The 25069-nt window shown below is 44.6% G+C and overlaps 1 protein-coding gene across 3 annotated transcripts in view; it reads right to left on the bottom strand.

The window, feature by feature from the left end:
• The window catches only part of TMEM266 (transmembrane protein 266), a 135137-nt gene that overhangs the window by 23499 nt on the left and 86569 nt on the right, over nt 1-25069 (bottom strand). For all 3 annotated transcript variants that reach the window (XM_031956795.1, XM_031956796.1, XM_031956794.1), the window contains exons 6-8: nt 23025-23081; nt 19150-19288; nt 16274-16389 (exon numbers count right to left, since the gene is read on the bottom strand). In XM_031956795.1, coding sequence (XP_031812655.1) covers nt 16274-16389; nt 19150-19288; nt 23025-23081 — 312 coding nt within the window. The remainder of the gene's footprint in view (nt 1-16273; nt 16390-19149; nt 19289-23024; nt 23082-25069) is intronic.

Genomic DNA, 25069 nt, shown 5'->3' with positions numbered 1-25069 from the left:
CATAAAATCTTGGCATTGAAAGCAACCGTCCAGTCCAACCCAGACCGGAACAATTCCCTTTGTACAGTGTTACCAGACCCACGCCCATCCAGTTTTTGCTTGAATACCTTCAGTAACAATCAACTCATTACCTTCCAAACTGCTCCTTTCACTGTGGGGCAGCTCTCCTTGTAAATTTTGCCCTTTCGTTGAGCCAGAAGTTCATTCTCTTCAGCTTCTATCAGCCCCCCTTTTCACCCGCCCCCCATTCTGTCTTTTGGAATCTGGCAGGGAAAAGCCCGAGCCCTCATTCAGATGAGAGCACTTGCAGCGTCTGCACTGGGCTTGCCTGCTGTGGCTGAATGGGCGATGCTCAGAGTCTCAGATCCGGTCGGTGTCGGCCCAGGAAGGATCGTTTGCTTTTGAGGGGAAGGTTGGAGCTTTGAGACCAAATGTGGAGAGTTCAGGGACGAGACAAAATGGCTGAAGGACAGGCTCCTGAGACACAAGGAGCTGGGGCTGGGGCTGGTCCTTCTCCACGGCATCCTGGACACAAACCCCCAGATTCTCCCCTCACACCCAAACACACAAGTGCTTCCCCTGAGGGGGAGGGGGCCAGTCCATCTTGGGGGTTTGCAGTGGGTTTGAAATTGGGGCCCGGGAAAGATGTTTGTATGATGGTTATTCCATGTGCACCATTTCTGCTAAAGCTGCGCCCCTGCCTCCAGCCTTGCTCAGGGTGAAGGATCCATCCCTGCTTATTCACAGACAAAACCATGGAGGGCCTGGGGTCAGGGGACAGGGAGGGAAGAAGGGGCTCCCCTGAGCCACCTCCCATGGGCACTCCCAGCCAGATACCCATCTCTACAGCCCAGAGCAGTGTGTGTGTGTGTGTGTGTGTGTGCGTGTGTGTGTGTGTGTGTGTGTGTGTCTGCATGTGGAGTGGGGTGGGACTGTGGGGGGTGAGGTGGGGGTTCCATTCCAAACTGAGCTAATGGCTCGCCTGGGCACTCAGTGTCATTTGTTATTTATAAGGAGCAAATAATCCAAGCAGCCGTGGCCTAATGAGGAGGGCAAGCGTGCATTTATTCCACAAGCAGGAGGCAAACAGCTAGCGAGATCTGAAGGTCAACACACTCTCTCTCTCTCTCTCTCTCTCTCTCTCTCTCTCTCTCTCTCTTTCTCTCACCCCATGTGCAAGGATGTCTGTGGCAGGTCTCTTTGTAGTGGCCAGAAACTGGAAACTGAGTGGATGTCCATCAGTTGGAGAATGGCTGAATAAATTGTGGTCTATGAATATTATGGAATATTATTGTTCTGTAAGAAACGACCAGCAGGAGGATTTCAGAAAGGCCTGGAGAGACTTATGTTTGTGGCAGCCCTTTTTGTAGTGGCTAGAAACTGGAAACTGAGTGGATGTCCATCAGTTGGAGAATGGCTGAATAAATTGTGGTCTATGAATATTATGGAATATTATTGTTCTGTAAGAAACGACCAGCAGGAGGATTTCAGAAAGGCCTGGAGAGACTTACACAAACTGATGCTGAGTGAAATGAGCAGGACCAGGAGATCATTATATACGTCAACAGCAATACTATATGATGATCAATTCTGGTGGATGTGGCTCTCTTCAATAATGAGATGATTCAAACTAGTTCCAATTGTTCAGTGATGAAGAGAATCATCTACACCCAGAGAGAGACATGTGGGAACTGAGTGTGGACCACAACATAGCATTTCCTCCTTTTTTGCTTGCTGCTGTTGTTTGCTTGATTTTTTTTCTTTCTCATTCTTTCTTTTTTGATTTGCTTTTTCTTGTGCAGATGACAAATGTGGAAATGTGTATAGAGGAAGTGCACATGTCTAACATTGCGTCACTTGCTGATGGCGGGGGAGGGAGGGAAAAATTAGAACACAGGGTTTTGTAGGAGTGAATGTTAAACATTATCCATGTATATATTTTGAAAATAAAAAGGTATAATTAAAAAAATCCTCCCAAACAATACACATACCACACATACACCATACGTACCACCCCCATACACACAACTGCTCCCACAGTACAGCTCCCTCATATACAATACACATCATGTAGCACACAGGTACAACATAAATACCGCATACAAATCCACACAGTGGGTCAAGGGCACACAGATCTTTGCGGCTATAATCACAATCTCTCCCTTTCCTCTCCTCAGTCACGACTGAACTGTGGTGTCCAAGATCAGACGAATAACTAACTGAAAGGCAGGTCGTGTTTCAGAGGCCCAGGCTGGAGGACAGACATCCAAGCCAGGGAAGCCTGAGTTCAGCAGTCCTCCCTCTGAGGGATAACATAGCCTGGGCTCCCAGTGCTCTAGCCCACTTTCTAAGTCTCTTTATGCAGAGTTGGCCACCCTCCCCTGGTACAGGGCATTTCTTTATATCCCACATCCAGTCTCTATTCCTCCCGTAATATTATCTCTAAGCTCTACAGGTGTGATAATTATTATGCAATTCTTCATTCGGTTTTGGTGGGTGATTTCATCAGTGCAAATAAAGAAATCCCAGTTTCTGTCAGTATAAATCTGAGCCTTCCCAACTTGGTGAGCTGCTCGGGAGCCTCTCCCAGATCTCCTTGATCTAAATGACTTCCCTCTAGCTTCAGTTTATCTCCTCTAAATCTGGTTGGTCTGGAGCTGTGCATCTGATCTGCTCCCCACCCTTTACACTGGGATGTCCTGGAGGGCACAGAGAGTGTTTTTGCCTCTCTTAGTACCTCCAGCTCTTAGTACAGTGCCTGGTATAGTTGTTAATAGCCATTTTCAGTCTAATTCTTTATGACCCCATTTGGGATTTTCTTGGCAAAGATACTAGAATGGTTTGCCATCTTCTCCAGATCATTTTACAGATGAGGAAACGGAGGCACACAGGGTGAGGTGACTTGCCCAGGGTCACGCAGCTGAGGCCATTTTTGTATGTAAGTCTGACTTCCTAGCCACTACACCACACAGCCTCTCAAAGCCTTCATTCCATCAAGGTTGTATTTTGATTACTGTGTTTTAACACAATTGGTTTCCTTTGTAATCCTATGTATTTTATTTTCTGCATCTAAAAACATTATCCAAAAGGGATGTCACAAGAGGCTCTGAACCCCAGAAGGTGAAGGATATAAATGACTAATGAGGTGAGATACAGAACTTCAGGGGATGCTAAGGGTGGAGCCTGACCCAGAACCAGGACCCAGGGGAGGCAAAGGAGGCATTAGCCCAGGGCGGAGCACCAGGGGAGTGGCCACCCCGAAGGACACTTAAAAAGGAGACTCTTTGTAGGGCCACAAGTTGCCAGCCCAACCCTCTCCTTCCTCCCGGACTTGAGAAGGACAGAGGTCGGGAACTGGGGTGGGTGAAGGTACAAGTTGTACTCTGGGGGCAAGGATAGAGGTTCAGACCATTATGGGATGGGCAACCTCGGGCCTGGGAAGGGCTGTTGCCCAAAGTCCCTCCCAGAACTAGGTCCAGGATCCTGTGAATTAATAGTCTTCCCAAGTGGGATGAAATTGTGGGTCCTCGAAGCACGTAAGTAAATGCAGTTATTACTTCTTGTCTTGTATTTCCCAGGATACCTGGTATAGTGCCAAGGACAGCACAGGGCAGGCTTTTAGGACTTGGAACCGAGAGACCTGGACAGAACTTTGCTCTCCGCTTACTTCCTGCCGCCTCCTCAGCCTTTGCCTTCATATGTTGTTTTCCCATGAAAATGTGGGCTCCTTGGAGGCAGGGACTGTGTCTTGCATGCTGCTATCGGCATACATATATATACATGTATATGTATACGTGTGTGTCTAGATCTTCAGTGCTTGCTTAGCACAGAACGTAGTAAGCGCTTAATAAAGTTTCTCTCTTCTCTCTCTCCCCACTCTTTTTATCTTTCTTCTCTTTCCTCTTTCTCCTCACTCCTTTTTCCTTTTCTCTTTTCTTCCTGTCCTCCCTCTTTCTCTCATCCCTTCTCTTTTCTATCTCTTCTTCTATCCATCAACCCAATCATCTATCTATCTTTCCATATCTATCTATCTATCTTCATCCATCCATCCATCCATTCATCCATCTATTCATAAACTCATATCTCTCTCTGTCTCTGTCTCTCTCTGAGTCTATCTCTGTCTCTTTCCGTCTCTATCTCTCTGTCTCTCTCTCCTTATCTACCTACTTCTGAATATGTCTCTTCCCCTGTCTGGCCTTCATTTCTTTCCCAGCTCTCCCATTCTATGGTGGCCTGAGCTGGACCTATGCTCATGACCTCCTTCTCTTCCTATCCTGTGCCTCCACTGTTCCTTTTGTCCAACCTTATTTTCAGCCAGAAACAGTAGCAGTTGTACTACTGGAGGTAAAAAGACCTCTCCCGGTGTTTTCTTGTTTGAGCTCCGATCTGCCTGGGGAGGTAGGTGCTGTTATTATTAATATCTACACTTTACAAATGTGGTAACAGGCTCTGTAAAGGTTAAGATACTTGCCCAGCCTTGCAGAGCTGGGATCTGATGGGGAATCGGAACCCAGGACTATCCTGACTGGGTCCAATGCTCTCTCTGCTAAGCCACATTGCCTTTCACTGGAGATTATAACAGGACGTGGATTATAATGGGAAATGGGATGCAGAGAGGATGATATAAGAATGCATGAAGTTGTACTGTCCTTGTAGAGTATCTGGCAAACAGTAGGTGCTTGATAAATGCTCATTGACTGACTGACTGGATTCCCCTAGACCACTTAGAACAAAGCTATACTGGGGAGTAGGGGGAAGAAGCCTGAACTGAGAGTCAGGAAACCAGTGTTGTCATCCTCATCTGGGCATGTTACATTAAAGCTTTGAGTCTCAGTTTCCCCCTCTTTAAAATAATCCCTCTAGTTCTCAGGTGGTTTATAAGGACCAAATGGCCCAACCTTTGTAGAAGGATCTTGTAACCACACAGAACCATGTAATGACAAGTGACATTAACTGGCCCAGAGAGGAACTGTGGCCTTCACATCCCACCTCTTATATGCCGGCTCTCAGTCCCTGGGAAAACCACTTAACCTTTCAGAGATACCTCCGGCAACTCTCCTGGGCAAAAACCCTGGAAAATAGTTGCTGATCTACTTTGTTGGTGCTACTTGTATGACCCTGAGCAAATTATTTATTTTCTGTTTCCCTCATTTTCTCATGTATGAAATAGGGATGATAATAGTCCCTACTTCACAGGGTTGTTGCAAAGATCCAATAAGATAATCATCATATTTTATATATATTATATTTTTGCTTAGTATTGTGCCTGACACATTGTAATTTAATCACTACATAAATATCAGTTATTGTTACTATGCATATAATTCTGATTTTGAGAGAAAAAAAAGATTTCACTCAGCTCTTCAGGGTGAAGGACAGGGGAGGCAAAAACCTGTGGACCCACTGGAAATGGATGGCAACAAATCTGATGTTGGCAAACTGGGCTATTGGAAAACAACAGAAACTACCCCCAAACAACGGACTTGGGAAGAATTAACATGCAGTCATAGCCCCACTTAATGCAATCCATTAGCCAATTATTTATAAACAGACAGAATGACAGGGACCGCTATAGATCCTCAGGGAGGCCCCCCTCGTGCATTACCAGTGAATGGAGGTGCCATCCGTCCTGGCTCGAGCTGGACTCCATGTACATGAGGAGCCTCGGGAGGAGGAGATAAATGCACTGAGCACTTCTCCTTAATGGGCCGGCCGGGGAGGGTAATTGACGTGGCCTTGGATGGATCGATGGACACTTTGGCAATGGGCTCCATTGCATCTAATGGAGGAGCCGTCATTTCTGCTCCATCCTCTTAGTGCCGTCTACACAGACGATCCAGCTCGAAAATTCATCTGCTGTTGGGACGCCATCCAATGTTTATTTCCATTAGATTCGCCATTGTTGGGAACAATAAAAAAATCAAGAGATAGTTGCAAACTAATGATTTACAAGCAAGGTGAAGTGGAGGCCAACCTTGGCCACTTTCCATGCACTAGGAAGATGACTGGGAGTTGGATATAAATTTAAATTATGGCGAAAGGATAGCATAAGTTATTCCTCTGATAGCTAATTTTATCAGCTAAAGAGGCATGTCATTAAAGCTATCAGCTGTTTTACAAATCACTCTCTAAGTTAAAAAACTTGACTTTCCCTTAGTTGAGAGTTCTGAGAATCAAGCTGATGAGTTCAAGCCAACTTCATCAATATTTATGAAGAACCTACTATGTGCAAGGCCACAGGCTGAGTGGGAGGCGGGGGAAGAAGAAAGATGACAGAGTCTCTGATCTTCAGAAATTTGTTATCTAAGGGGATGGGAAGTAGAACATGTCCACAAATAAGTTCAATGGGAAGTGAAAGGGTTGGAATAAAAGGTCTCCAAAGTGTCCTCTATCTTTGAGACATTGTGGTTCGGTGGAAAGAGCACTGGTGCTGGACTGAGTTCAAAATCCTCCTCTGATAATTATCACCTGTGTCTCAAGGGGTTGGACCAGATGGCTTTTGAGGTCCCTCCTAACTGTGGATCAACAAAATGATGAAGGAAGCTAGTTCCAGTTGGCTCGGAACTGGATGCTTCAAATAGAGACTCCATCTTACTTAACCTGTGCACCAGACCCCCACTACAGATGCACGGTGTCATCAGGGCAATGGGAAGGTCCATAAAAAGTGCCCTAGAAAAATCTGAGGAGGGAGAGATCTCCTTCAACTGGAATCAGGGGAGGAAGAAACAACGAAGCTTTAAAAACAAAATGGCACCCGAGGAGGGACTTGAAGTAATCCCAGAGGCAGAGATGAGATGGGAGTGAGTTTGAGATTTCTTCTATTCAAAAGAAGTCCATTCCTGATTTTCCACACTCCCCCAACTGCCATCCCTATGAGGAATGAGCAATTTCTCCCTTGTGAAATTACTATGGCAATACTAAATATGACTAGCATTTGTATAGTAAAGCACTTTATAATTGTATTATAATATAACGTAATTTATATTGTAAAACACTTTAAATATGACCTCATTTTATCTTTACTATAACCCTGGGAAGTAGGTGCTGTAAATTTCCCCATTTTACAGATGAGGAAACTGAGGCAGATAGAGGTTGTGACTTGCCCACAATCATATTGCTAGGAAGGGTATGAGGCTGGATTTGTATTACCTATATTTGCAGGATTTGTCCATATCTTTGTATATATGTTATATTCTCCCAGAAGAATATAAACTATTTAAAAACAGTCCCCATCCCCCCTTTTTTTGGTCTTTGTCTGCAGGGCCCCCAAAATGGAGCCTTCCCCCACTAAATGTTGAGGGGTCAGTCTGTGTGAATGCAGGAAGGCGAGCAGGACGAGGTCAGGGAACAGTCTATGAGAACATAGAGTGTAGTAAGGGGGAATTAGTCTGAATTAAGACTGTAAAGACTTCAATTATGAGAGGAGGCACAGAACTGTGGAAGGAATACTGGAGGACACTCACCATGGGCTGACCATTGTCCCTTCTTTGAGCCTCAGTTTCCCTGTCTATAAAATGGATATAATCATACTTATTCAGGATGACTGTGCGGAAGGAACTGTGCAGACCTCAACCTGTGACATAAATGTGAATTGTTATCATCAGGCTTGCCCTTGGGGGGAAAAAGTCACCACTCTGACCCTCAGTTTCTTCATCTGAAAACTAAATCATGTAACCTGTAAGTCTTGTACCTCATAAGTTTGTTGTGAACCTCAAATGGAATCACATGCATAAAGCACTCTGAAAACAGTAAAATGATTGCTGGAGGCAGCCCATGCCCACTGACCCCCTGGGCTCCCCTGCCCCCCGCAGAGTGAGAAAATGAACCCAGCAGAGAAGTGATCTGAGGCCAGATCGAACCAGCAGCTGCCACCATTGCTCGCCCTCTGTCCAGCTCTATAGAAGCCAGGAGTCAGGCAGCCTTTTGCCTGGAGTAAAAAACACTGATTCCAAGGGAGGGAAGAGATATGGCTGAGAAGAGTCTGATGATGGAGGGTAGCTGTACAAGGAGGTGTAAAAGACTGAGGGAGAAATGAGGGCAGGACTGTGCTAGCTGAAGGAAGAAAGGGCAGAATTGTGAGGGCTGGGGCAGGGGAAGGTAGGACTGTGCAGGACTTAAGAGATGCCATAAAATTGGGACTACGGAGGTGAGATTGTGTAGAGTGAGTAAATATGGCATAAGTTGACAAAGAACAAGAAGTGAGACATGAACGGCAGTCTCCAGATCACTATGGCGAAAAATCATTGCTCTCCCTACAATGTCAGCTCCCTGGGACAAAGCTCTGATTGTCCCACCCTAGTTACAAGGTCACGTTTGGGATTATATCATCAATTTACCCCATATCACTGAGAGTCGGTCAGCTCCTCTGAACATTTGTCTGAATGCTCACTGTCTCCTTTCATCCCCTGCTCCTGAACCGACAATGCTCACACTTTCATCAAAAATGCCGGTCCCCAAGTTCCACGCCCTCATCACAAGGAAGACGCTCCCTCGCCATCTCCTGCCTTTCTTCTCCACATCCAGGCTATTCTTTCCAATCTCCTCCACTAACATCGACCCTGAGATTCCTTCCTGCCAAACAGACCAAGCATTTTGTGCTCTACTGCCACTGGTCCTCGATACCTAAGTACTGATTATTCAAGTGCCGCTTCTCCTTTACCAAGGCTTTCCATGGTCTGACTTCTGAGTCACCCCCATCTGGATGGGCTCCAAGCTGATCAATATCCTTCCCCAAAGCTGGCATCCCGAACTATCTACAACTCCCACGAGTATTCACGGGGTCACAGAGTTTGAGCTGGAAGGACTCCAAAAGCCATTCAGTCCCATCCCTTATATTACAGAGAAGGGAACCAGGGGATTTCAGGAGCCCTGAAGGTCACACAGAGAGCTACAAACTTCAGAGGTGGGATTTGAACACAGATCCTCTGCCTCTGTCTTTCCTTGTTCCAAGTATATTCTGAGATAGAAGATAATAGGATTAACACAGTTCTCTTCTCAGATGCTGAGAAATTATATTACATATATATGTAACATAACATAATATGATAGATATTATGTTAACGCTGTTGGTTGCTTTATCAAATGCTGGCTCATGTTAACTCATATTGTCACTAGAATCCTCATTTCTATTTTATGTAAATGGTCAGGCACAAGACTTCCCAATCCTTGGCACATGCTAGGCACTTGGTGGGGAATATATATATATTTTGCACTGAACCCTGTTGTTGCCAACCACACCTCTATTTTAATGGACTCTGAACCACATGTCCATATAATATATTCCAAGAGGTTTTTACGTGAATTAGAATCTCTTGACTTCCTGGGCTTAGTTTAATATGTCCATCCACGCTGATCACTGGGTCAGTCAGTGAGTGGTTCCGGTGGTGTTTGTTGCCCAGCTGTAGGGTTTATGACATTCATAGGGACCCACAGAGAAGCAGGATTTTAGCCTTGGCAGGGAGCACCCGGTCCAAACTTCATTTTACAGATGAGCAAACCAAGGGCACCGGGGTTAAGTGTGACCTCCAGATTCAAGGACTGGCTCTTTCCACTACGACATCACGTTTCCTCTCCTAAGGCAAAATCAATCGAGGCTGTTCTCTCTACTGGGGTCGTCCTGCTCTTTATGGCCGAAGGCACAGCTGCGAGGTGGCTGCTCCATATGGGATGGGGCGACTTCCCCTTCCATCTCCAACTGTTCATTGATTCTCCCCATCTGTACTCCTTGTCCTCAGAGAGAGATTGAAAGGTTTACAAAGCCTTTTAGAGACATGGACTGCTGAGTCTCAGAAGCAACTTCGTGAATCTGAAATTATTGTCTTCGTCTCATAGTTGAAGTAACAGAGTCAGAGATTAAGTCACTTTCCCAGCATCACACAGTTTGTAGCAATACTTGAATTTGAATCCGTTTCTGATTTCAAAACTAGTTCTCTACCATTCTATAAAGTATCCTACATTTCTTCCCTTTTTTGAGGTAAACAGGGTTAAGTGACTTGCCCAAAGTCATCCAACAAGTGTCTAAGGTTGGATTTGAACTCAGGTTCTCTTGATTCCTGGATCAATGTTCTATCTGCTGCACCACATAGCTGCTCAGAGTGTGCTATATTTCTGACCCACTCTTCCATTACATATTAAATATGCTCTCTGGAGCCCTATAGCCCTATTCCCTAAGCCCTTCTTCCTGATCCTGTGTCCTCTTGTTCTCCCCTTGCTCCTCTCTGCCCATCTGAATCCTGCTCATCCTTCAAGGCTCAGCTCAACAGCACTTCCTACAGGAAGTCTTCCAGGAGCACTCCAGGTCACACTACTGTCAGAACATCTTCATTTCTCTGTAATAATCATTTGCCCTTTTCCTATGTCCTTGGGCTGCTAGCTATCTCCTTGGGAATGTGTGCCTTGTTTCTCTAGCCAAACTATAAACTTATAGAGGATGGAGAGTAGATCCTCCATTTCTTTGAACTTTCCAAAGTTCCCAGCACAGGCTCTTTTAATTAGTTGGTCAAACAACGAAGCATTTATTGAAAGTGACTACTATGTGCAGGCACTGTGATGAACTCTAGGGCTACAAAGAGAGGCAAAAGCAGTCCCTATCATGGTTCTCAATATAAATTCACAGGCACACGTATCAACCAGTCTCTCTCCAGCTTTGGCATTCACCCTTACTTTCCCTGGTTGAGATTTGTCCAGGGGAATGCCCACAACCTTTCTCCTCAGGGAACTCAAAGCACCTGCTTCATGGGGTTGCAGCGAGCCCCAAAGGAGATGTTCTACATAAGAGACTTTGTAAATCTTAAAGTTGATTGGCCAGAAAGCATTTATTAATTGTTCACTGTGCACCAGGAACTGTGTAAATGCCAGTTATCATTATTGTTACTATTGTCATTTTTATTATTATTTCACTGGACCTCTGATTCCTGGGAAGAACCTTCAGCTGACCAGGACCCATCTTCTATGGTCTTGGAGAGTTGTTTGGGGCATGCTTGGGACTCCCTTATCCTTGACCCCATCCAGCCAATATTTCTTGCCTTAATGGACCAAATTCTCTTAGAAGCTTCTCTCAACCTCTGTTCCTCTGTGTTCTCCCTAGCCACATTCTCCTTCACCCCCACTCTATCTGATCTCTGCTCTTGAAGGTCACCAATAACCTCCCAGTTGCCGAAGCCATTGGCTGGTTTTCAATCATTTTCCTCCTTGACGGGTTGACAGAATACGATGCTGTTGACCTTCTTGCCAATTCCTCTGCTCCCTCGGCTTTGGGGACATCATGTTCTCCTAGTTCTCCTCCTTCCTCTCCAACTGTGCCATCTTTGTCTCCTACACTGGTTTTGTGGCTTCTGTGCACTTCATAATGTGGATGCTACTGGTGGTTCTGTCCTTGACACCGGAAAGTTCAGACCTCATTCTCCCCCCACCTCTTCCCATATTTGCAGGGGGCATTAGCCAGTGAAGGAAATGACAAATCCCTCCAGTATCTTGGTCAAGAAAACCCCAAATAGGGTCATGAAGGGTCAAACAGGTCTGAACAACAACAAAAATCACAGTCACAAGAGCTTGAGGATAGTGGCCAGAGGCCATTTGTACTTGTTAGTATATCCAGTCCTGTCTGACTCTCTGTAGCCCCAATGGGAGTATTCTTGGCAAAGATACTGGAGTGGTCCGCCATTTTCTTCTCCAGCTCATTTTACAGATGAGAAAACTGAGGTAAACAGGGTAAAGTGATTTCCCCAGGGTCACACTAGTCCGTGTCTGAAGCTGGATTTGAACTCAGAAGTTTTCCTGACTCCCTGCCAGGTGCTCTATCCACTGTAGCTCCATCCAGCAGCCCCACAACATGGTGGCAAAAACTAGGGAGGGCAGGGGAATAAATGGTTGTCTTGGGGAGGAAGTGTGCCATTAGGAAGGTTGTTGTGCCCTCGAATATATTGGCACCCTGGGGCAAAGCCCCACTTCCTCCAATGTAATCCCAGTGTCATATCACAGAATAATGGGATTTGAGAGTTGGAAGGGACCTCAATGGCTTTTTAGTCCAACCTAGGCGCACACAAAATCTCCATTATATTGTTGTGTGCCCCACAAGTGCTCACGTTTTATACTCAGTGTTCTATGATTATTGCACAGTTAGAGAAAATAAATAACAACTTTTCCTATTGATTAGAAGTCTTAGCATGCAAAACCATGGTTTTTTTTAATTCCCTGAGAGCATCTTTGGGACATCTCTAGTAGCTGGCTTGAAGACTTTTATTCCATGTATCTTGGAGGTTATAACTAATTATTTGGGATGGTGGCATCTGATCACCATGTTTTTAATCTATTCTAGTCTTCCTCCTTCCTTCTTTCTCTTCCACCCTTTTCCCCTCCCTCCCTTCCTCCTTTCCTTCCTTGCTCCCTCCCTCCCTTCCTCCCTCCTTCCCTTTCTCCTTTTCTTCTTTCCTTCCCCTTTCTTTTCCTCCCTTCTTTCTTTTCCTGCCTTCCCTCTCTCCTTCCCTTTCTTCCTCCTTCTCTCCTCTCCTCTCCTCTCCTCTCCTCTCCTCTCCTCTCCTCTCCTCTCCTCTCCTTTTTTTTCCTTTCCTCCCCTTTCCTTTCCTCCTCCCCACCTCCTCCTTCATTAAGGTTTTATTATTCTTATGGTTACTACTACTACTACTACTACTACTACTACTACTACTACTACTACTACTACCACCACCACCACCACCACCACCACCACTTTTTCTGCCCCAGTGAGGCAGGATAACACAGAACCATCCTTGCCAATTTTCTCCTTTTCCATCTCTTCGGAGACGAGATGCGCTTTAAGTGTTTTTTAAATCAGGCTGCTCTGCTCCCTCTCATTGCTTTTCCAGATGTTGCTCTTCAGGGAAAACCTGTCTTTCTTTATTGGCTCTTTCCTGAACAGAATCTGTACAGTTTAACCTCTGCTAGAAACAGGCACCCACAGCTGAAAACTAGATCCAGGAGGGACCTTAGTGAAACAGAGACCGTGTCTGGGTTCAGATCCCACCCCCAAAGCTTTGGTGCCTGGGTGACTCAGTTTCCTCATTTGTAGCACATGGTTTAGAGGATGCCCTTACAGCTCTGTGACTCTGTGAGCCTTGGCATTGAGAACCCTCCATGCTGGGGCCCGTGGCCGCACGAGTGGCAGGGCAAGGATCTGAAGCTCGCTCTCAGAACTTCCCCCCTAAACATTTCAAAAGAAAACCACGGGGAAGCGCCTGGGTCTGGGACATTTAAACGTGGTGGGAGATGTTTCTCCTGTCCTGGCTTTGTGGATATTTGTGCCATGAAGGTGACTTTACTCAAGCTGACAGCCTGTTCCCTGACGAGTTATGAAGCTCTTAATTTATAGGGGGAGCTGGGATGCAGCATCTCCTCGGCCGCTGCTGCAGCAAACTCGGGTGCTTCCCTCCAATGGCGGCTCAGCCCAACGTCTGCATGGCCCCACTTCTGTCGGGCCAGGGGAGATTTACGGGCCGTCGTCTGCCGCTGGGTGAGCCGTGGCTGTCCGTTGGTCCTTGGCTGCTTCCCAGGGCTGTGGTTCCATCAGTGCGGGGCTCCCTCTGCTGTCCTCGAGAGCTCAGGGGCCGACAAGGCTCATCATCTGGGAGCCAGACCAGGGTCCGCCAGCATCCTGGCTCTGCTCAAATAAGCTGGGACACCTCCCAGCTCACTGTCGTGTTGGGAGGAGGGCTTTAAGGCTCATAAGACTCCGGAGTCAGAAGTCTTGGGCTAACCTAGTCTTCTCTAGTTTAGCCTTTGTCTTTTACAGATGAGAGAACTGAGCTGTGGAGACTTGCTCATGTCAGGATTTGAACTCGGGTCTTGGACTCTGCCTAAAACTCACCTGCTCTTTTGTTTCCACCCTGTGATGACCTCTTCTTCTGCAGAGTCCCAGTAACTCCCACAAAATCCCACTCTATTCAACACAACAGCCAATGAGTCCCTGATTCTAGCGGACACATGATGAGGGGATGTACCTCCTGTCAGAGGGATGGACTCATGTCCTGGGCCTGGCTAATGGGGAAACTAGCTCCCATCTTTGTTTGGTTTTGCTTGATGAGGCGTACTTGTTACCAGGATTTCCCTTTCTCTTCTAGTTATATGTGGGGCTGGGGAGATAGGAGGGAGAGAAGGTGGGCTTTCACTAAAAGAAAAAAATTATATAACTTTATTTTAAGCCCAAAAGAAAAACCTGGTCTATTAAAATGATTTCAAAGATGTGACCTGTTTATTTTAAGGAGGATAGTTCTTTGCTGTGATTACACAGTCACCTGTCCTTTCCTTGGTTTTTCAATCTTTTTCACTGGAAGATCTAATTTTATTAATTAAGAGATTTATTCAGATTGTGAATAATTAGTAAATGTAAAATACTGGAGCAGGGAAATAAAAGTCACATGGATACTCAAAGACAAGACTTGAATCCTGGTCTTTGGAGTCCCCCATGTGCCTTCTTGCCCATGCTGGCTCAGCTTGTGAGTCTTAGATACTCACTCTGTGACTCTGGGCAAGTCACACTCTATCTGTGAGATGGAAATAATTATAATTATAGTACCTATCTTACTGGATGGTTGTGAGGATCAAATAGTGTGTAAATCACAGAATTTATAAAGTTCCAAATACATCATCATCATCATCATCACTATCACCATCACCAAAATCATCACTATCATCATCATTATCACCATAATCATTATCAAAATCATCACCATCATCATCATTATCAACATTATTATTATCAAAATCATCATCATCATCATTATTATTCTGGCTGTGCATGTATGGGATAAGCAGCTCCAGGATCCTGGGTCCAGAGGGATGCTTCTGACTTTCGCTGGCACAATTAAGTATGCAGGAGCATCTATAGGCCCCAGGGCTATGTGGCGGAGGCCAGCCTTCCCTGCCTGACAGGCAGTCCCGCTGGTCTCTGACACAATGTCTCCTGCTTGACGGATAGACTAGAAAGTCCCCTTCAAGGTGCAGCTCGAGTCTCGTTTCTGCCCCCATCCCATCTTTCCCAGGGAGCTCTCCTTCTGCTCCTGTGTGGCTCGCTGTTGGCACCACTCCCAGCCTCACAGAAGGAGACCTGCCGCGGGACAGACCTCGGGGACCACCGGCCCAGCCCCCTCACTCACGTCGTGTCCCCCATGGTCTGGGGGACTTTTGTGAGCGGGATCCCTCCCTGAGCTCTCAGAGCGCCTGCAGATACCAGGGGCTCGGTAACTTATCTTGTTTGGAGGAGTCTGCTTTAGAGAAGGCCAGAGGCCTCTGAGAGGGGAGGACTCAGGGAGCCTGCAAGGAGAGCCTGATCTTGGAGAGGGAAGGCTGCTCTGGGAGTTACCGGTGGGCTCCAAATCTGCCCCATCTGGCCAGGTAATGGAACTGCTCTGGAAAGCCCCTGCCCTCCGTTCTGTTTACTGATCCATGACAGAAGATGAGCTTCGATTACCTCTGAAGTCAGAGGATCACAGAGCATAGATTTTTGGAGCTGGGAGGAGCTGTGGTGGCTGAGTGCAGCCTCCTTATTTAGTATATGAGAAAACAGAGGTAAGTGGAGGCGGAGTTCAGAGTCAGCCCGCTAAGGAAGGTTCTGAAGCACAGTGGAACCCTGGCCTTCCTGACTTCAAGGCTGCTTTTCAATGCTCCCTCCCAGTTGTGACATTCTGTGTTCTAAAGTTCCTCCCAATTTTACATTTTATGTTCTAAGGCAATAGTCAATATTCTAAAGTCCGTCCCAGCTGTGATGTTTTGTGTTCTAAGGTGACATTCTATGTTCTAAAGTCCCTCCCAGAAGTGATGTTTTATGTTCTAAGGTGACATTCTATGTTCTAAGAGCCCTCCCAGTTTTAATATTCTGTGTTCTAAAGTGGCATTCTATGTCCTAAAGTCCCTTGCAGCTGTGATGTTTTGTCTTCTAAGATGACATTCTGAGCTCTCTCCCAGTTTTAATATTCTGACTACAAAGGTGACATTCTAGATTCTAAGGTTCCTCCTGGCTGTAACATTTGAGATTCTAAGCTCCCTCTGAGCTGTGACATTTTAGGTTTTCAAGTCTTTCCCAGATGTAAAATTTTAGGTTCTAAAGTCTCTTCCAGCTGTGACCTTTTAGATCTTAAGGTCCCTCCCAACTGTGACTTTTTAGATTCTAAGATCATGACAGTTACAACACTTTATGTTCTAAGACTCCTTCTATGCCCCTAATATTCCAGGCTTCGAAATCTCAGTAGGATCAGGGCTATTGAACAAAGACCCAGCCAGAGGAAAACCCCAGGCGCCTTACCCCTTGCTCCTGGCAAATCTGTGTTAGCCTCTCCAGCTGCTCATCCTGGATGACCTTGGCTTTCTCGTACTGCTGAATGACCATCTCCAGTTCCACCTTCACCGGCAGGACATAAGCTGAAAGACAAGAGATTATTTAATAACTCAACAAATTTAACAAACACGGCGCTGACCTGGCTCGGGCTGGAGCCTTCAGAGACATCCGCTCTTTGTCCTGTCCTGGTTAAAATGTACCTGAAGGTACGGACATTTTAATGAAATTTCCATGCTCCTGCTTCTTTAAAGGAAAAATTGTTGACCACCCAAGGGCTGCTAGAAGATGGGACCTAGTGAAAATAGTCACATATTCTTAGATCCACCTAGGAAGCCTGAACTGTTTACCCGAGGCTCTTCAATAGTGTTGGGAAGTCTGTGGGTCAGTATCAAAAGTTTCAACTAGTCTCTGAGTTTTTTGTCATAGTCAGAACCCCCTTTTATATTGTGCATACTCAAGAGACATGGGTTCAGATCCTCCCCTTGAAACTTATTAGCTGTGTGACTCTGGTCAAGTCACTTAAAAAAAAAATCTCTCTGTGCCTCAGTTTCCTAATCTGTAAAATGGAAACAATAATAGCACTTACCTCATGGGGTTACTGTGAGGACCTAGTAAATAAACATATGGTAAAAAGCTCTTTATAAGCCCATATAAAAGCCACCACCAGCAGCAGCAATTGTTGTTGTGAGTTGTGCAATCATGGGGGAACTCATTGTACTTTTATGGAACTCAGCTTTCACATCTTTAGAAAGGGGATAGCAATGTATACACTGATTGATTGGCTGGTAAAACTTTAGGTGCTACCACAAATATCAATGAACTTGATTGTCATTTTATTTAAAATTATTATTATTATTAATTCTTTCAAATTTATGATTAAATTTATTGTCAGTATTAATTTTTTTTAAAAAAAGAAGGGATTCTTGCCCAGGTATCGGATAGGTAAGACAGACTACAAGTTCCCTCCCAGCTCTGATTCCGTTATTCTTCACTAATCGGTGTGACCAGACAGGTCTCCCGTGCAGGACACGATAGGGCTGCCCCTTCGTGTGTGCTCCAATGAACAGCAGGTTCATGTAGCATTTTTTTTTTTTTACCGGGAATCTTCAGGAGGGGGAGGGATGGCAAAGGAAAAGGGAGCGGCACATCCAGGAAGAGCATCCAGGAGGGGAGCTGTTATCTTCCATTAGTGTCTAAGCATCCATCTGGGCAGAGTAGGTAGGGAAGATACAGGCCCCCGGAGGAGTTGTCACTTTAATGGTCTGACAGAGCGAGGTCAGCTAGAACAGGGGCCATCAGGGAGGTGGTGGAGTGCAGCTGATGGAGTCCTGGACCCAGCCTCGGGAGCCTGCTTGTTTGCCTTAATTCTTGGGTTTACTAGCAGTGGGCATATGGGGAATGGGATAAGCATTAATGTGGCACACACTATCAGGCACCGGCTAAGCTCTTTACAATCAGGAGATCATTTGACCCTCCCAACAATGCTGCTGTTAGTGTCCCCATTTTTTGATTGAGGAAACTGAGGCAAACGGAAGTTAAATGACTTGCTAGTCCTTAGATCACACAGCCAGGGAGTACCTGAGGAACTCGGGTCTTCCTGACTCTACGCGCTGTGCCATCTGGCTCCCTCTCTCCAAAACTCAACTCCTTGTTGGTAGAATGAGTACAATAAAACTTGGATCCCCAAGTTATGGGCTTATGGATACATAGATTTTGAGTTTGATCTCATTTTACACATGAAGAAACTGAGGCACAGAGGGATTAAGCGATGACTTTGGGTATGCATCTAATAAACATATAAGGACAAGGTTTAGTCCTTTAAACACTAAATAGAATTATCTTTCCAGTACATGGATCTGATTGTGTCTCCCTCTCTCAGCCAGCTGCCCTTGCTGCCAAGGTGGCCTGATATCTGTCTTATCTATGCAAATGTATTCTCTCCATAGAATGGATGCTCTCTGAGAAAAAGCACAATTATTCACTTTTATCTGCCTGGAACACAGTAGGTGCATAATAAGTGCTTGTTGCTTGCTTACTAAACAATTTTCAGTGGTTTTCTACAGCTTCCAGAAGCAAATTAATCTTCTAAAAATCATGTACTCCTGGACCTTTCTTCCTAATGGATTACTTTCTTTTAGGCTCTTCCAGTCACAGCTCCCTGGACATGCTGTCATCTCCCACCTCTATTTGCTTACATTGTTACCCTTGCCTGGAATATATTATGGAATATGCTGAAGCTGGATTCGATTTCAAATCCTGGCTCAGCTGCTGACTAGTTTTATTACCCTGGAGTAGTCATTTAACTTTTCTCTGGACAAGTTTCCGCATTTCTAAATTGAGGGGTGTGGACCAGAAGAAATCTAAGGTTTTTTTTTTTTTTTTTAATAGTTCTAGATCTTTGATCTTATGATGCTTGTTGCTCCTCATCCTTCCAAACCTACCTCATATCACCTTCTCCATGAAGTCTTTCCTGATTCTCCCTATGACTTCAGGCTGTACTTCTCTTTGCACACATCTAAAATGCATCGTGTAATTATAGCATGTTTGCCTGGAACCTAGTAGGTGCACAATAAATGCTCATGGCTTGCTCACTTGATAGTATCCAGTGGTTTCCTACAGCTTCCAGAATCTAATTCTGTATTTGTCTTTTAGTCTGCAAGTCCCAAAAGGCAGGGTCACTTCTTATCTAACTGCTGAGTCTCCCCCTGCACTGGGGATGGTGATCCACACACAGGGATGTTTCGTGCTTATTTAAGAAATAGGCCAAGATCTTCAGCCAGCTGGAGGACTGCCCAACGTCCCCCCCACCCCCAGACAGATCTTTCGAGGGTGCATGCACTCACCATCAATGATTCTCTTTACTCTCCATATTCGGAGGGTGATGATCAGGCTGATGGCATCCCAAGGGCTGCTGGGACCATTGGCAACGGTGGAGGCTACCATAGGGGCCAAGGATAAGATGATCACAGCCCCATCAAACACCTGGGAAGAAAAGGAGGTGGAGGATATCAGGCGGTTACTTGACCATCAGCACTGGGAGCTGTCCACGTCAGCTGGGGATAGGATGGGGTTGTGGGTGCTTTGAGCAAGGGACAGAAGCCATCTGTGTTCAACAAGGGGACAGATCATTCCCATTATATATTTTGAAAATACTTCTTTAAGAGGCTATGACTATTTCCCCCAGCCTGGAATTTATGCTGCTTCTTCCTTTCCTTTGTCTCTGTGAATCCTTCCATCAAGGCTTAGCTCTGGTACCCCCTCTGCCAGGGAGCCTTCCCTGGCCACTCCAGTTCTCTGATTTGTCCCTTCCTTGAATATCTGCCTGCACTTACTCATAGGGTTGGACAGGTGTAGACTGTAAAAGGGACTTTGGAGCTCTGCAAGACTATTGTTAGTTATTACAATCATATATGAGTCTTTGTGACTCCCTTCTAGAGTTTTGTTGGCAAAGATAGTGAAGTGGGGGCAGCTAGATGACGCAGTGGATAGAGCACCAGCCCTGAAGTCAGGAGGACCTGAGTTCAAATTTTATCTCAGACACCCAACACTTCCTAGCTATGTGACTCTGGGCAAGTCATTCAACTCCAATTGCCTCAGGGGGAAAAAGTGGAGTAGTTTGGCATTTTCATTCTAGCTCATTTTATTTTTTTTTCTAGCTCATTTTATAAAAAAGATGAAGCAGACAGGGTTAAGTGACTTTTCCTATATGTGCTTAGGGTCACACATATAGGAAATGTCTGAGGCTGAATTTGAACTCAGGTTTTCCTGACTCCATCTTACCCACTGCGTCACCCAGACACCTCTAGCCTAGGAGATCCTAAACTTGCTGAAGATTATGGACCCTACCTCTGGCAGTCTGGGGAAGCAATGGAAACTCTTCTCCAAATCATGTTTATAAAAGCATATAATAAAATACATGGGACTGCAAAGGAAATCGGTTAGACAAAATACCAATATCAAAATATTTTCCTCACCAAGTTCATGAATCCCAGTGATCTAGACCCTGATCAGATTTTATAGATATGAAATTTGAGATAAAAGGTAAAAAAGTCATTTACCCAAAAAATACAGCTCATCTGAGCAGGGTTTAGTTTGTGAACCTGAGAGTAACAATTCTCAGCCAGTTCAATAAAATATCTGTTAATTGTTTGCAACATATTCTGTGCTGGGGTGAAATAGGACACACTTCTAATTCTCAAGGAGCTTAGAATCCCATCATTGAGCATTCTGTCCCCTTAATCTTTTCTGCAAAGGATCTGATGAGAAGGTAGGTGAATGTACTTTTTAAATTGGAGAGCCTTAAACAAATGGACAGGTGGAAGGCATTATTACCATTAGGATAATGTCACTGGCAGATTGGATCAATAACATACAAAACGATCCTCTTTCCTCTGTCTGACTGTTGAATATCCTAAATTGCATCAGCTCTGGAAGTGCTGATGACATCAGCTCTCCACTCAGTTTTTCCATATTCCTTGTTCCCCCTGTCCCATATTAGAATTTTCCTCTGGGAATCTCCTGGTGTGAGACACCAACTGTACCCATTCCACAACCCCCTATAATTTCAGTTGGAGCAATATTTCCTAGTTTTTTGGGAAAACTTAATTTGGTCTTTTCTTTCATCTGACAAATGTCCTCTTCTTAGCATGTCCCAATGGATCTTTGTAGCCCATACGGTTTAGTATGGCTTCCTTGGAAGTAAATTAAATTTGACTTGAGATGCTCCTTGAAATTGGTTGGGATTGTCTGAGGCATTTTGCCAAGGCTGGGCCCTGGTGATCTAGAGTCATAATACCAGCTGAATAATTGTTCATGAGTGAATTTAATTGAACTTGAGGGCACTGGAGAGTGGAGGGACATTTGTTTCTTTGCGGGCAGATGTAGTAACTGTCTTCAGAAATCTTAAGGGATGTCATATAAAGCAGGGAAGAGATGTAGAAGCTAGGATGCTGGGATTCTAGCATTTAGTATTGTCAGGAATCTCTGCAATCATCCAGAACATGGATTTTTAACCAAGAGACTCATGGGTAGATTTCAGGAGGTTATTGAACTTGGATGGGGGAAAATTTATTTTCATGAATTTGATTTCATGAATCATTGATTTCTCTTATTATCCTGTGTATTTTATTTTGTTCATTTAAAAACTTATTCCAAAAGAGGGCTATGGGAATCATCAGTGGATGATCAGTGGATCAGTGGACCCAATGGGTCCACCCAAAATTCAGGATAGTGTGTGTGTTTAGGGTGTTTAGGGTTTTGTTTTGTTTTTGCTATTTTTTTTTTTTTGCTGGGACAATTGAGGCTAAATGATTTGCCCAGGGTCACGCAGTGTCTGAGACTGGATTTGAAGTCAGGTCTTCCTGACTTCAGAACTAGGGCTCTAACCACTGTACCATCTAGCTGCCTTAACAGCAAGACAGAGTTTGATCCAATACAGAGAAGAATTTTCTAATGGTGTCCAACAATGGACCACCCATTAAGGTAGTAAGTTGCCCATCACTGTAGGGTTTTCAAATGGAAACTGGATGCGCACTTATCAGGGATCTTGGGAAGGGGATTCCTGCTCAGATAGGAGTTAGATAAATTGGCCTTTGAGGTTTTTCTATGCAAGTCCAAGATTTTATTATACTGATTATTGTATCTTTAGCAATGGCAGACATTGGGCATGTCACTTACTTCTCTGGGCCTTAGTTTCCCCATCTGTAAATGAGAGTAAATTTTTGGACATGGCACCTAAAATCCTATCCACGAAATCCCACAAAATCTATGGGCCTGTGACCCCCCCCTCAGTATTCTCAGTGAAGATGCTAGACTTCCAGATTCTTTCCTGCTCTATTGTTCTATGTTCTAAAGTCTGTTTCAGGTTCATCATTCAATGTCCTATATTTTAGATTCTCTTTCTTCCAACTCTGCCATTTTGTATTCTGTTCTAAAGGCCTTCCATCTCTACTCTTTCATATTCTAATGACCCTTCCAGGTCCAACATATGACATCTTGTATTCTAGGTTCTGTTATTTCCAGCAATGCTATTTTGTATTTTAAGGTCTTCTGGCTTCCAAAATTCTATACTGCCTATTCTAATACTCCACCATCTCTGGTGCTCTGTGTTCTAAGGGCCTTCCAGTTCTGATGTTCTTTGTTTTAATGAACCTTTCAGGTTCAATAGTGTGGGTTCTGTAATTTCCAGCTCTTCATTTTGTATTGTTTTTGTCTTCCAGCTTCCAAAATTCTACTCTGCCTGTTCTAAGAGCCCTTCATCTTTGCTATTCTATGTTCTGTGTCCTAAGAGTTTTCCAGCTCTGATGTTTTGTGTTCTAATAAAACTTTCAGATTCATGATTTGATGTCCTATATTGTAGATTTTGTTACTAGGTTCTGTTGCTTCTAGATCTGCCATTTTGTACACTAAGGAGTTCTAGCTTCCAAAATTCTATTCTCTGTTCTAAGAGCCCTCCAGGTCTGGCATTCTCTGTTTTAAGTTCTAAGGGTCTTCCGGCCTTGAAATCCCTCATTATAAGGTCCCTTCAGTTCTGGCATTCCATGGATCTTTACCAGTATACCGCTATGTGAGTTATTTCTGGGACCACAAATTAAGGGAACAGATACCTTTAAAATCTCTTTTTCAATATCACCTCCCTCTTTTTTCACCCTCCCCTCATTCCACCATGGATAGAAATCAGGAAATATCAGGCCATCAAGGATGAGAGCAACAATCTTACCTCTATTTTGTTTTCAATATAATCCCAGATCCCAAGGACCACAATGCGTAGAATTGTCTGGGGAGACAAATTGAGAAAAGACATTTTATGGAGACTTCTTGTTCATAACTTCCTTCAAGAGAAAACAGAGTATTTTTGATTTTCATGGAATTACAAAATCATAGAAGGTCAGAATTAGTGGGGACTTTGCAGCCACCACATCCATACCGGACATGAGCAGAAATGCCCTCCACACCATCTCTGGTAAGAGACACACTCCAGATTCCACCCAAATACCTTAAGGAATGGGGAACTCACCATCTCATGAAGCTTCCTGTTCCACTCAGAAATACCTCTAATTGTTTCCTAATATTAAAGTGAAATTGGTCTCCCTGTATCTTCATATCCCAAATCTCCTATTTATTTGGTGGCCATGGGCAAACTACCTCCCCTCAATGGGGCTCAGTTTCCTTCTTTTTAAAAGGAGTTGGACAAAATAATTGTCTTTCCCATCCCAAGATATTCTAGAAGCTTGGAGATGGAACAGATCCTTGAGTTTATCTAGTCCTGCCAGTAGCAAAGCAGGTTCCCTAGGAAACAGCTGAGATGTTTTCTTTACTGAAAACATCCCAGATCCATTGTTCTAGAGCCAGGGTGGGGAATGTTCAGCCTGCAGACTGTACAAGGCCTGTGAAATCATTCGGTCTAGCCCTTCCAAGGGCAATCACAGGTGACAACAATCTCCTATGGCTTTAGTTCTTTAAGGTGATAATTTTGAATGGCCCGTGAATGATGTTATAAATAATTAAAAAGTCCTTGGCAGAATACAGGTTCCTCACCTCTGCTCTACAGAGATGCTTCCTCACCAAGAGTTCATAATGACATTTAGAGGACATGATCACTACTATCTCTGATTTAGCCACTGTTTATCCTGAAAACCATCTTGATCCATTACTTTGGACTGGTGAATGAATGAGGATTTACTTTATTGAAAGCTCAGAATATGCCAAATAGCCCCATCCACTTCCATCTTGCTCCTGCATGTTATGACATCACCTCCCCAATATCATGGTTTTCTTTGAGAATGAAAGACAAACAGGAACCTCGTTAGTAGCAACAAGATCTTCCCCATTGGAGAGCCAACCAGAACTGGCCAATTGGGCAACATAGATTCTTTTTTCCTTCCTGTTTCCCTTTCCCTTTCCTTTCCCCTTTTCCTTCCCTTCCATTCTCTCCCTTTCCTCTGTCCTTACTTATGGATGCTCTGTCCAGAGGAATATAAATATTAATACTGGACCATGCCTTAAAATGAAATTACTCTGACTCTCATTGAGTGACCAACAATAGGTCCTTTTTCCTTTTCCCTTCCCTTTCCCCTTTCCCCTTCCCTTTCCTTTTTCCTTCCTTTTCCCTTTCCCTTTCTTTTTCCCTTTCTCTTTCCCTTTCCATTTCCTTTTTTCCCTTTCCCTTTCCTTTCCCATTTTCTTTTTCTTTCCCTTTCCCTTCCTTTTCCCTTTCTTTTCCCTTTCCGGTTTTTTCTCTTCCCCTTCCCTTCTCTCCCTTCCCTCTGTCCTTCCTATGGGTGCTCTGCCTAAAGGAATGTAAATTTTAACACTGGATCATGCTTTAAACCGAAATTACTCTGACTCTCATTGAATGAACAATAATAGGTCCAAGGCCAAGGCCTACATCGTCATTGTTAGGGTGCTGATTGGCTCTGAGTAGATGTGTATAGCAATTGTTTCTGTTTTGGCCATAAACCTGAGGGTCTCCCCTCCCAGATGTGTGTGTGTGTGTGTGTGTGTGTGTGTGTGTGTGTGTGTGTGTGTGTGTGTGTGAAGGTCTCCCACAGTATCCAGGGCCATCTCCAGTTGTGCTGATCTATATTTTGCCTTTGGACCCAGATGGCTCCAGAGGAGAAAGTGAGGGAGGGGACCTTGTACAGTCCTCCCTCACTTCAATCCAACTCACTCAGAAGTCATGACATGATCTCTCTGATGTCATGGTCTTCAATAACGAAGGACAAATAACAACAACAGCTCCTGAATAATGAATAAGGGGCAATT

This window comes from Sarcophilus harrisii, chromosome 2 (assembly GCF_902635505.1).
Source record: "Sarcophilus harrisii chromosome 2, mSarHar1.11, whole genome shotgun sequence".
NCBI classification, from domain to species: domain Eukaryota; kingdom Metazoa; phylum Chordata; class Mammalia; order Dasyuromorphia; family Dasyuridae; genus Sarcophilus; species Sarcophilus harrisii.
Note: the sequence above shows the minus strand (reverse complement) of the source record. Positions and strands in the feature narration are given on the sequence as shown.